The following is a 13,454-nucleotide window of genomic DNA, read 5'->3' as shown; positions in this document are numbered from 1 at the left end:
CTGACTTTCTATCCCTTCACACAAATATATGGCAATTTCCTTTACCATTAATTTTTTTATTTTAATTTGAAATTAATGGGAATTACTACCATTTCAAGCCCAGATTAAGTGGTAAATTACATATTTCTAATGAATTTCAGTTCCTGTTAAAATACTGCTGGTAAAGTAAATATAACTATTTACTTTCAATTATATTATAAGAAATGTATAAATGAAATATGAATGCTGATAATACTAAATAAATAAAGTACTAATAAATAACTGTTTAATAATTGTCTTACCTTTCCTTTTGTGCTTAAATGGGCAAATAAAGTGTCAAATTGTTCTTTGAAATGAGATTTTATTATTTCTTTTGACAACCTAGCAAACAGAAAGATTAGACATCATCAGAAAGTATACATATATATATATATATATTAATTGTTAATACAACTACTAGATACAACAAAGCTCTGAACAGTATACTTCATAAAATTAAACTTTTAAACTTATAATGACTACAATGGTCTGCGTAAATTTTGATATTTCCAAAATTCATGGTGTTTCTTGACTTTTAGTGCTAATTCTAAAACTCCAAATTGTTTCTACCTATCATTTTTTTACAAACAGTAAGAGCTGTCCTCTTAGATACATATTCCATGTATACTTAATATATTTACTGCTTCCTTTGTGACTGGCAGGTATAGATATGTCCAGACATGTTGAACCTATGTCAGGTAACTATATACCTGCTAAGTTTTTCTTCTGTTGCAGTTATGCTAACTTTCTAGTTAGCTTGACTGCACCACAAAACAACTGAAATCATGTTTCTGCTTCTAGGACAATTTGATATGCTCAGTTTATGACAATGGCAACTCATGCTTTTGTGAATAATCCAAACATATTTTGTTACATTTGTGGTAACTATGTTGAGCTGAAAGAAAGATAAGACATAACATAATTTGTGAAAAATGCATTCTGCATACTTTGGAATTAAATTAGGCATCCAAGATAAAAGTTAGGCTCTCCATAAAGTGTGCCATACCTGTTGAGAGCTTGCAACTGTGAAAAAGTGGCAAAAAGAAAGACATGACATTTGGAATTCCCATGGTGTAGAGGGTGCCTTTGTAGCCAGGTGGGCAGGAGCAGCAGTGGGTAGCATACGCTTCTTGATTACACCGGGGTTTGAGCCCATGACCACCAAATACGGATAATGCGGAAAGGTCAGGGAATGACCACTGCTTATCCCCGGAGCAATATGGCCTTAGTTGCTAATGCTCCTAAAAACCAAATAATAACAACAACAACATGGTGTAGAGAAAGACCTGTACGATCATATTAATGGCTGCAACTTTTTTTCCATAAACGCAGCAGGTTATAACGCAAAGAACAAGCATAGCACTGCATACCCCCAAGGAACTGAACTATACGGATTAATTATATGAAGCTTCCTATTTAAAAAAAAAATTTCACTTAATTAAACTTTTAGTTGAAGCCAACTATATCACCTTTCAAGACAAAGTATACAAACAAATTTTTAGTTTGCCAATGGAATTGAGTCTAAGTGGCTTAATATTGGAGGTCGACATCTCAACGATCGTGGGTATACATTTGACACCTTTTCTACCCCATATCACATATTATGGGAGGTATTTAGATGATGTCCTTGTTATTACCGATAGCTGCACTATTCAAGACATTTTCTATTCATTTAATAATATTAAACATAGACTCAATTTTACATTGGAAAGGGAAAATACTGAAAGAAAAGTCATTAAATTTTCTGAATTTCACACTTACTCCGGCACGAAAAAGTCCAATTTCACATCTAATATAAATCAACAAACACCAGAATGCTGCTGCATTATAACAGCTATCATCCATTCACCTACAAAAGGTCTATTATTTTTAATCAATTTTTCAATGAGTATAAATATTCAACAACGGAACCATGGTACCTGTTTTAAACTCAGAAATACAGATATTAACCAGCAAATTCTTAAACAGGGTTACCCCCTTGCTGCAATAAACCAACAAGCTAAGGATAGGATACGAAAAACTACACCAATCAACAATAGTAACATCAAAAAATACTTTATTTCTGTCCCATACGTTGAACAGTAGCAGGAACAGCTTAACAGATTCTTTAAAGATACCGAACTTAAAATTGTGGCCAGACCAATATGGAAATTACCCTGCTATACTGAACAATCGCTCAGTCCTTTCCTCTTTTGCAACACAAATAAATGACCAGGTAAACAACATTTCTTGCAGTGACTGCAACTTGCCTTACAAGGGCTTGACTTGATGCATGTTGGATTTGAGAGAAAGCAGCACACGTCCTCAGTCCGTGCTTCTCATTCAGCAGCATCAGAATTGGCCATTCATGCCGTTAACAAAAACCATACATTTTTATTCAATGAGGCCAAAATACGTAAGTGTTCAACGTAATTACACTAGACTATTAATTGCAGAAACCATCGAAATTAAATTACATGAGAATTCCATTCATGTTCACGGTCTATATATAATCTCCGATTCATGGTCTTTTACATGTATGCGCGAAGACAAATAAAAATCTCCACTAAAGATTCCAGCTCACACATACCCCGCTTTAATTCTATTCTTGTGATCAAGACATACGGTCAAAAAGCCTCGTCAGCTTCAGAAAGGAAAGTTGTTGTTGTTATTTTGGTTTTTAGGAGCATTAGCAACTAAGGCCATATTGCTCCGGGAATATGCGGTGGTCATTCCCTGACCTTTCCGCATCCTCCGTATTTGGTGGTGACGGGCTCGAACCCCGGTCTAATCAAGAAGCGTGTGCTACACACTGCTGCTCCTTCCCACCTGGCTACGGAGGCGCCAGAAAGGAAAGTGGTTTTTCAAAATTTAAGTTACAATTACTTTAACTGATTTTATTAATGTAATCATTTTGTGTTAGTTTTATATTCTTTTGCATTAATTTAATATTCTTTTGTGTTAATTTAATATTCGATTTAGATTATTTTGTGTTAATTTTATATTCATTTTAGTTTTGTTGCATTCATTTTATATTCGGTTTAATGTCTTTTGCGTTAATTTTATATTTGATTGGTCCTTGAGGCTGTCGCAGACATTCTCTCAGATATGCCAGACAAGCTGTGCTTGCTACCTGAGAGTCTAAAACACTGGTGGACCTGATATTCGGGCAACTCTCAAGTCAACTGGATGAAATTTCAGTGAAGTCCAGATGATCTGTGATAGTCAAATCCTCTACTTGCACCTTCACGATGGTGAGATTAACCTGGGTATAACCCCCATGCACAAGCACAATGTGGGTGAACATCTAGGTTTAAACCAACGTAAGCAGGGGTCAAGGTGTGGTGCCCACACCACACGGAGGAATGCCGCCCCCTCTGTGTTACCAGGCAATACTATGTGATAGATGACTCTCATCAACCAGTGCAATACCACCACTTTGCTTATTGGAGGCTTGAAGTGGTGGAACCCATGTTTAGTCCCCAGGGGTAGAATTTTTTTCAGCCTGGTCTGTACTTGTTAACAGGAAAAACTGATTCTACAGGGATGGGATACACTTAAATAGAAAGGGTGCAAGAATATTTGTTGATGCTATTGAGGCAGTGTTAGGTGGGTCGGAAAACTGCTAGCTTGGGGGGGGGAGACAAAGATGAATAGATTAACAGTAGCCACTGGCAGAGGTTAAAGAGATTCTTGCACTGCTTCTATTGGAATGAGCAGAAGCCTGAAAGAGAAGATGCAGGATATTTCAGATACTGCTGGGAGTCATTGCGGTACAAGTAAACACATGGGTTGTGTTAGGGTAGCTAAGAATAGAAATAGGTGCATGTATAGTTGCGTGTACACCAATGCTAGGAGTTTAGTAAATAAATTTGATGAATTTGAGGTATTGCTCAAAACATCAAAGGCAGATATTGTTGGGATATCAGAGACGTGGTGTCACACAGATATAAGGAATGCAGAACTGGAATTTGGGGAGTAAAACGTCTACAGAAAGGATAGACAGGATAGGAAGGGAGGAGGGGTTATGCTATTAGTTAAGAAATACATAAAATCCAAGGAAGTGAAGCCAGTGGACATTGCTGGACAGTGCAGTGTCGAGTCAGTTTGGTGTGACATAAGCATTGGGAGATCAAAATTGAGAGTAGGAGTGTGCTAGAGGCCTAATGACTCTGATGAGTATAATAAGAAACTGTACAGGGAAATAGAGTGGGCCAGTAAATCAGAGAGTCTTATAATGGGAGATTTTAATTTCCCAGATATTGACTGGAATTTGGGGGCTGGTTACTCACACACTAGCAAGGCTTTTGTGGATTTATTGGATGATTGTTTTCTACATCAGCATGTTCGGGAGGCAACTAGAGGGAGTAATACTCTTGATTTGATTATCAGCAGTGATTCTTCATGCATTAAGAAACTGCAGATAAATGAACCACTAGGTGGCAGTGATCACAGTGTGCTGAAGTGGGATGTACTCAAAGAGGGGTAAAGACTACCATTAAAAAACTACCATTAGGGGTAATGGGAAGGGTTATTGCTTTCGTAAAGGCGACTATGATGGACTGAGACAGTATTTAAATTCTATACAGTGGGACCAACTGATGATGTTACCAGTGCAAATGCAAATGCAAAATGGGAAGCATTCAAAGAACTTATCTTGGAAGCTACTAGGCTTTACATACCAACTATACTTTACATACCTGGAAAACAAGATGCATGGTATTTCAGAGACTGCTGGGAGCCATTGCGGTACAAGTAAACACATGGGTTGTGTTAGGGTAGCTAAGAATAGAAACAGGTGCAGGTATACTTTTGTATACACCAATGCTAGGAGTTTAGTAAATAAATTTGATGAATTTGAGGTATTGCTCAAAACATCAAAGGCAGATATTGTTGGGATATCAGAGACGTGGTGTCACACAGATATAAGGGATGCAGAACTGCAATTTGGGGAGTACAATGTCTACAGAAAGGATAGACAGGATAGGAAGGGGGGAGGGGTTATGCTATTAGTTAAGAAACACATAAAAACCAAGGAAGTAAAGCCAGTCGACATCGCTGGACAGTGCAGTGTTGAGTCAGTTTGGTGTGACATAAGCATTGGGAGATCATAATTGAGAGTAGGAGTGTGCTATAGGCCTAATGACTCTGATGAGTATAATAAGGAACTGTACAGGGAAATAGAGTGGGCCAGTAACTCAGAGAGTCTCATAATGGGAGATTTTAATTTACCAGATATTGACTGGAATTTGGGGGCTGGTTACTCACGCACCAGCAGGGCTTTTGTGGATTTATTGGATGATTGTTTTCTACATCAGCATGTTCGGGAGTCAACTAGAGGGAGTAATACTCTTGATTTGATTATCAGCAGTGATTCTTCATGCATTAAGAATCTGCAGATAAATGAACCACTAGGTGGCAGTGATCACAGTGTGCTGAAGTGGGATTTACTCAAAGAGGTAACTACCATTAGGGGTAAAGGGAAGGGTTATTGCTTCCGTAAAGGCGACTACGATGGACTGAGACAGTATTTAAATTCTATACAGTGGGACCAACTGATGATGTTACCAACAGCAAATTCAAAATGGGAAGCATTCAAAGAACTTATCTTGGAAGCTACTAGGCTTTACATACCAACTAAGAAATATTGTTCAAGGTTTAGGCCAAAATGGATGTCAGATGAACTAATGAGGCATATGGCAGAGAAGAAAAATGCATGGGATACTTACAAATTAACACACGACACAGAAGCCTATGATAGATATAAGTTGATCTGTAACCAAGTTACAAAGGAGGTTAGGCAGGTGAAGGCAGATTACGAGAAATCCTTGGCAAGGGATGCAAAGAAAAACAGCAAAGAGTTCTTTACTTATGTAAACTCTAGAAGGAAGGGGATGAATCAGATTGGTCCACTTGATATTGATTGGTCAACTGTTGATGATCCTGCTCAGGTAGCTAACAAACTAAATGAATATTTTGCATCGACATTCACACATGAGGAGTTATTCAGCAAGGGGAATGCCAGAGGTGTATTCAACTCTAGCAGTAAGCTACAAAATCTTGAAATAACTGGGAGTAAAGTGGAGGAGAAACTGTTGAAGATAAACACAAGAAAGGCACCCGGGGTGGATGGGATCTATCCAGTTATATTAAAGGAGGCAGCAAAGGAAGTAAGCAAACCCTTAGCCATAATTATGAGAGCTTCCTTGGACTCAGGGGAATTACCCATAGACTGGAAATGTGCAAATGTGACCCCAATTCACAAAGGAGGATCAAAGGCTGACACAAGTAATTATAGACCTGTGAGCTTAACTTCTGTTCCAGGAAAATTATTGGAGGCACTGGTTAAAGAAGCACTGCAGGATCATTTAGACAAGACTTCAGTTATAGCTCAGACACAGCATGGTTTTGTTAAAGGGAAGTCTTGCCTGACCAACTTGATTGGATACTATGATGCAGTCACAAAAGAACTGGATGCAGGGAATAACTTTGATATTATATACTTGGATCTTAGAAAGGCTTTTGATACTGTTGCACATGGAAGACTGCTACACAAATTGGAGCAGTGTGACATTGGAGGCAAATTGCTGCTATGGATAAAGGGGTGGTTGAGGGGGAGAAGACAGAGAGTGGTAATCAATGGACACTGCTCATCGTGGACTAATGTTATTAGTGGAGTCCCTCAGGGCTCAGTGTTGGGTCCATTATTGTTTTCTGTATTTATAAGTGATATTGATGATGGTATATCAAGCTTAATGGCCAAGTTTGCAGACGATACAAAGGTTGGCAGGGTTGTCAAGGACACTACTGACACTATGCTGCTGCAACAGGATCTGGAAAGGTTGAGCAGATGGGCTGAGAGGTGGCAAATGAAGTTTAACATTGACAAATGTAAAGTACTACACATGGGAAACAGCAACCCCAGAGCAACGTATCAACTCTGTGGTACTACACTGACAGTGGTAGAGAATGAAAGGGACTTGGGGGTGGTTGTGCAGGCAGATATGAAGTTCTCTGAGCAGTGCAGATGGGCTGCAAGAGTAGCTCATGGAGTATTGTCAATGATATACAGCAATTTTTCCAGCAGGGATAAGGAGGTGATTATTCCATTGTATAAGGCAATGGTCAGGCCACACCTAGAGTACTGTATACAGGTCTGGAGGCCTCATTTCAAGAAGGATGTAGAGCTGCTGGAACGAGTACAGAGAAGGGCAACAAGATTAGTGAATGGAACAAAGGGGTGCTCTTACGAAGAGAGGCTTAAGTTTTGCAAATTACAGTGTCTGGAGACTAGGCACCAGCGAGGTGATCTGATAGAGGTGTATAAAGCCTTGAATGGTTTAAGCATGCTCAATGCTGATGGGATTCTTCCTCTAGCTCAGAAAAATCACCTGAGAGGGCATAAATTCAAATTGAGGAAAGACAGATGTAGGATAGACGTGCGGAAATTTGCCTTTAGCCAGCGGGTGGTTGGTTGGTGGAACAGACTTCCATCCTTTGTGGTGGAGGTTGATAGCCTAAATAAGTTTAGGGCTCAGCTGGACAGATTTTTTGAACGAACAGAGGGGTGAAGTGGAAGTGGGTTTTTTTTTTTTTTTTGGCTGATGCTGCATAAGCTTGCTTTCTTGCATCAAATGCCTCTACTAATGCTAATGCTAATGCTAACTAAGAAATATTCTTCAAGGTTTAGGCCTAAATGGATGTCAGATGAACTAATGAGGCATATGGCAGAGAAGAAACATGCATGGGATACATACAAATTAACACATGACACAGAAGCCTATGATAGATACAAGTTGATCTGTAACCAAGTTACCAAGGAGGTTAGGCAGGCGAAGGCAGATTACGAGAAATCTTTGGCAAGGGATGCAAAGAAAAACAGCAAAGAGTTCTTTACTTATGTAAACTCTAGAAGGAAGGGGATGAATCAGATTGGTCCACTTGATATCGATGGGTCAACTGTTGATGATCCTGCTCAGGTAGCTAACAAACTAAATGAATATTTTGCATCGACATTCACACATGAGGAGTTATTTAGCGAGGGGAAAGCCAGAGGTGTATTTAACTCTAACAGTAAGCTAGAGAATCTTGTAATAACTGAGAGTAAAGTGGAGGAGAAATTGTTGAAGATAAACACAAGAAAGGCACCCGGGGTGGATGGGATCTATCCAGTTATATTAAAGGAGGCAGCAGAGGAAGTAAGCAAACCCTTAGCCATAATTATGAGAGCTTCTTTGGACGCAGGGAAGTACCCACAGACTGGAGATGTGCAAATGTGACCCCAATTCACAAAGGAGGATCAAAGGCTGACACAAGTAATTATAGACCTGTGAGTTTAACTTCTGTTCCAGGAAAATTAATGGAGGCACTAGTTAAAGAAGCACTGCAGGATCATTTAGACAAGACTGCAGTAATAGCTCGGACACAGCATGGTTTTGTTAAGGGGAAGTCTTGCCTGACCAATTTGATTGGATACTATGATGCAGTCACAAAGGAACTGGATGAAGGGAATAACTTTGATATTATATACTTGAATCTTAGAAAGGCTTTTGATACTGTTGCACATGGAAGACTGCTGCACAAATTGGAGCAGTGTGGCATTGGAGGCAAATTGCTGCTGTGGATAAAGGGGTGGCTGAGGGGGAGAAGACAGAGAGTGGTAATCAATGGACACTGCTCATCGTGGACTAATGTTATTAGTGGAGTCCCTCAGGGCTCAGTGTTGGGTCCATTATTGTTTTCTGTATTTATAAATGATATTGATGATGGTATATCAAGCTTAATGTCGAAGTTTGCAGACGTTACAAAGGTAGGCAGGTTATCAAGGACACTACTGACACTATGCTCCTGCAACAGGTTCTGGAAAGGTTGAGCAGATATGCTTCGAGGTGGCAAATGAAGTTTAACATTGACAAATGTAAAGTACTACATATGGGAAACAGTAACCCCAGAGCAATGTATCAACTCTGTGGTACTACACTGACAGTGGTAGAGAATGAAAGGGACTTGGGGGTGGTTGTGCAGGCAGATATGAAGTTCTCTGAGCAGTGCAGACGGGCTGCAAGAGTAGCTCATGGTGTATTGTCAATGATATATAGGAATTTTTCTAGCAGGGATAAGGAGGTGATTATTCCCTTGTATAAGGCAATGGTCAGTCCATATAGTGTACTGTATACAGGTCTGGAGGCCTCATTTCAAGAAGGATGTAGAGCTGCTGGAACGAGTACAGAGAAGGGCAACAAGATTAGTGAATGGAACAAAGGGGTGCACTTACAAAGAAAGGCTTAAGTTTTGCAAATTACAGTGTTTGGAGACTAGGCACCAGCAAGGTGATCTGATAGAGGTGTATAAAGCCTTGAATGGTTTGAGCATGCTCAATGCTGATGGGATTCTTCCTCTTGCTCAGAATAATCACTTGAGAGGGCATAAATTCAAATTGAGGAAAGACAGATGTAGGATAGACGTGCGGAAATTTGCCTTTAGCCAGCAGGTGGTTGGTTAGTGGAACAGACTTCCATCCCTTATCGTGGAAGTTGATAGCCTAAATAAGTTTAAGGCTCAGCTAGACAGGTATTTTGAACGAACAGAGGGGTGAAGTGGAAGTGTTTTTTTTTTTTTTTTTTTTTTTCTTGGGTGATGCTGCAGCATAAGCTTGCTTTCTTGCATCAAATGCCTCTACTAATGCTAGTCTCCAGAGCTAAGTTCTGGTCAACCCTTCCCCATTTGTTCCATCATGCACTATGAGGTTATGATGAACACCATGGCGAGATCCAAACTTCCTTACATTTCGAGGGTACAGTTCTAAAACGGTGTTTGCAGGCCAGCTGCTAGTTAGTACATCGGGCTGAACCTATTGGTAACTCTCTAAGAGGCTTCCAGATCAGCTAGTGTATAATCTTGTTGCCTCTACTCTGCCAGATAGTGACTGGAGGGAGTCTGAGTAGTGTGTATGTGGGGGGCATTGTTGAGGCCACGTGAAGGATCTGGGTATATTATTACCATGTGTACGCCATATCCAAAAATTTCATTACTGCATACAGCATGTCCCCCACACTTTTTCTTATTATTGAATACACCATGAATTATTATTATTATTATTAACTGTATGGTGCAAGGAAGCTTAAGGCTTATGAAAATTCCTGCATTACCCTGAGAGAGAGAGAGAGAGAGAGAGAGAGAGAGAGAGAGAGAGAGAGAGAGAGAGAGAGAGAGAGAGAGTATAAGAAAATCACCAAGAAAGAAATAAAGAAAGAAAAGAATGATGATATCCAGCTCAGGACTGGGTTTGCCAAGCCCATACTCACCAGATGTGAGCCCATGGGGTTGTCAAACTAGAAGAGCAAACTTATCTGCAAAATGATCTAAACCTCCCAAACACTTCCTAGTTCATTTCACAAATGTACGTGGTCTCAGTTCTAATCTCAATGATGTTCAAACCCCATGTACTTTTTCTGACAGAATCTCAGTTATCGGTTGATTCAATCACTCCTCAACTCAGTTGCCCAAATTATTCGCTGCATGATTCCTTTCACTTCAAAAGTGGTACTTGTGCATATGTCAGTTCCGATATTCCCTGTCAGAGACTCGGTAATTTTTTTTTTTAATCTCCTCTTATCGATCTTCTTTGGCTTAAAATATCTCTACCTCATTCTGTTGTCCCAACTCCACTCATCACTTAGAACGCTTTGACATCCTCTCTTTGCAACTTGACTTTCTCCAGTCCAACTTTGCTCACAGTGAGGTAATTTTCCTTGGTGATTTTAATGTCCACAACTCCATTTGGCTTCCATTTTCTAGCCACACAGACCCGCCTGTTCGAGATGCTGAGGCTTTTGCAATCACTAATGGATTGTTCATTTACCTACCAGAATAACAGAAAATTCTAACGATACAGTCATCACGCTTGATCTTTTTCTCACAAACAACCCTTCTAAGGTTATAATATAAGCACAGTGTTATAGCAAACCATGTTATAACGAGAGCCTACTGTACTCTGACTTGTCTGTCTTCACTGATGGATTGAGGTCAGCTTTATCTGTCAGGTCTGCTGCCATTTTTACAAATAACATTATATCTCAGAAGATATCTAATGAATGTAGCATATACTCAACAAATTTGTACACTGTTGAGTCTCGGGCCTCATTAAAACCAACAATTTCCAAAGGTGTATGGTGTATACAGCTTTTACTAGACTACAGGTGTTATCAGGGAGAAGATATAATCCTCATGCTTTCCTGATCTAGGTCCAGCAGATATTACATTCTCTTTTTGAATGTTCTTTTGACATTTGTTTCTGCTGGATTCCAAGCCACACTAGAATCGGAAGTAATGAACTAGCCAACGTTGTGCCGACCGGGCTAGCCGGGTGGGTAAAGTGCCTGCCTGGCAACCCAAAGGTCGCGGGTTCGATTCCCGCCTCGGGCTTGGATCAAAGTACTGTAAAAAACCTTGGGAGGTGCATTATGGCCACAGAAGCCTATGCGCCAACAACTACCAAAAAAAAAAAAAGAACTAGCCAACATTGCAATGGTTACCACAACCCCAGAACGACTGTAGCCTATTAGGCTCCTATACAGACTACAGACAATTAATATTAATTCCTCCCACACCATAGCAAGCTGCCAGAAGGAAGATGGCTTTGTACAGAGTAGTCTGAGTCCTCAGTAGCACCTTGAGATTGATGCATAGGTTCTAATTTTTGTAGCGAGGTGAACCAGGTGGGGGTAAAAAAAAAGCGTGGTTTATAATAATGCCAAGGTATTTGATTTGAGAAACAAATTTGATGGGGACATTGAGTAGTTTCACTGTGGGAGGTCTAGTAAGACTGATTGTTCCTTTGATGAGTATGCCTTATTTTTTCTTCAGGTAATATGAAGAGTTGACCATTTGTGGATTTTGCTAAGGGCAGCATTACTTCTCACCTAGGGAGGGGGCACAAGTATCAGCATGGACAAGCAGTAGTAGGTTATCTGCAAATGCTATCAATTGTGAGTGCTCGATTTTGGTGTTGAGTATTTCATTCATGATCATGGGCCAGAACATAGGGCCAAGGACTGGCCCCTGGGGAACATCCTTTGGGGACTTGACAGGTGGAGCGTCTGTATTTCTGTATTTGGTCATAACCATTACAGTTCTGCTGGTGAGGTAGATTCATAGACAGTGATAGTTTGTAGAGGTTGGCTGCATATGTGAGTCACCTAAGAATGCTTTGCCACCATAGAGCATTAAATCTGCCAGCAAATTCGATCAGGTAGGCTGCTAGATACTTTTGTTCCTTTTGAGGGGTTGCCGAAATTAGACTGGAGGGAGTCCTTGGTACAGGAGCCATGCTTAAATTCATGATATCTTGGAGATGGTAGTTTGGCAGCAGTATTATGTTGATTGGTTTGAGTATATAGGAGTCCCTCGAAGACCAGACCATGACAGGACATCATCATCGTCATATTTAAAACTTGTGTTACCTGAACTAAAAGTTCATCAACACTAAAAACTAACTGTTTTATTGGCCACTTGGCCTTCACTAGTCTAAAAATATTTAGACTGTAGAAGTGAAGTTACCCACCCCTGCGGGCCTCCACTAATCTAGCGCAACTCTATCAAATCTTGTCAAATTAAATTTTGCGACATCATTCCTCTGTCTTAAGCAATCATCCTTTAAAATTACTTCTGTATAAATAAAATCTCTCTGTATACAATATATACACAATAAATACCCTTCCCAATATACAATAAAAACAACCTATATAAATTTAAAAAAACTGTTTATAATTCTCTAAACCAGGGCTATCCAAACCTCAGCCCGCTGAATGATTTGTGCGGCCCTCCTCTGGGTTAGGCCTTTTGATTTTCACATGCGAAAAGAATAAAACTCTCATCGCAAAAGACTACTTGCAAGTGTAAACCTAGCTTCTACGCGTGACTTCAAATGCATTTCGTTGTGTCCATGCTAGATGTCTCGTTTCAATGTGCATGCTCTGCTATGCAGGGCCCATCATTAGTGTTGTTCATTTGTCCTTTTACCAAGGTTGTGCCACTGGGCTCACCAAATTACTAGATACGCATTGCTATTGATTTCCGTGTTATCTTCAATATACCTCATTTCCACTTAATAAATTACTACTTACTGTCGAACAACCATGTCTCACAAGAAAATTAAAATTGAAGAAGAAAAGCGAGTGTATCAAAGCCGATGGGAACCAGATTATTTGATTACAAACAACAAGAATAAAATTCAGTGTCTTGTTTACATGTAAGTTTTGTCAGTGCCTAAAGAGTATAATGTAAAATGACACTATACTACATTACACAGTAAAAGATTTGAGATGTATATTGAGGAATCAAAAAGCACCATTATTGCAGAATATAAGAAATTAATGCATCAAACGAGTTTTTTTTTGCTAAACTTAGAAACTGCACAAAGTTCTAGACTTGCCGCTTTGTACAAAGTATCATTGGAG

At 39.6% G+C, this 13,454-nt stretch overlaps 1 protein-coding gene across 1 annotated transcript in view; it reads right to left on the bottom strand.

The window, feature by feature from the left end:
* LOC150086891 (dynein axonemal heavy chain 7-like) overlaps positions 1–13,454 on the bottom strand; it is a 1,233,418-nt gene that overhangs the window by 641,879 nt on the left and 578,085 nt on the right. The window contains exon 31 of the mRNA XM_090372313.1: positions 282–360. Within this exon, the coding sequence (XP_090228439.1) occupies positions 282–360 (79 nt within the window). The remainder of the gene's footprint in view (positions 1–281; positions 361–13,454) is intronic.

The sequence above is a fragment of the Mastigoproctus giganteus genome, chromosome 4 (genome assembly GCF_048544385.1).
Source record: "Mastigoproctus giganteus isolate SK-2022 chromosome 4, ASM4854438v1, whole genome shotgun sequence".
NCBI classification, from domain to species: Eukaryota; Metazoa; Arthropoda; class Arachnida; order Uropygi; family Thelyphonidae; genus Mastigoproctus; species Mastigoproctus giganteus.
The sequence above is the reverse complement of the archived record's forward strand: the minus strand, read 5'-3'. Positions and strand labels throughout refer to the sequence as shown.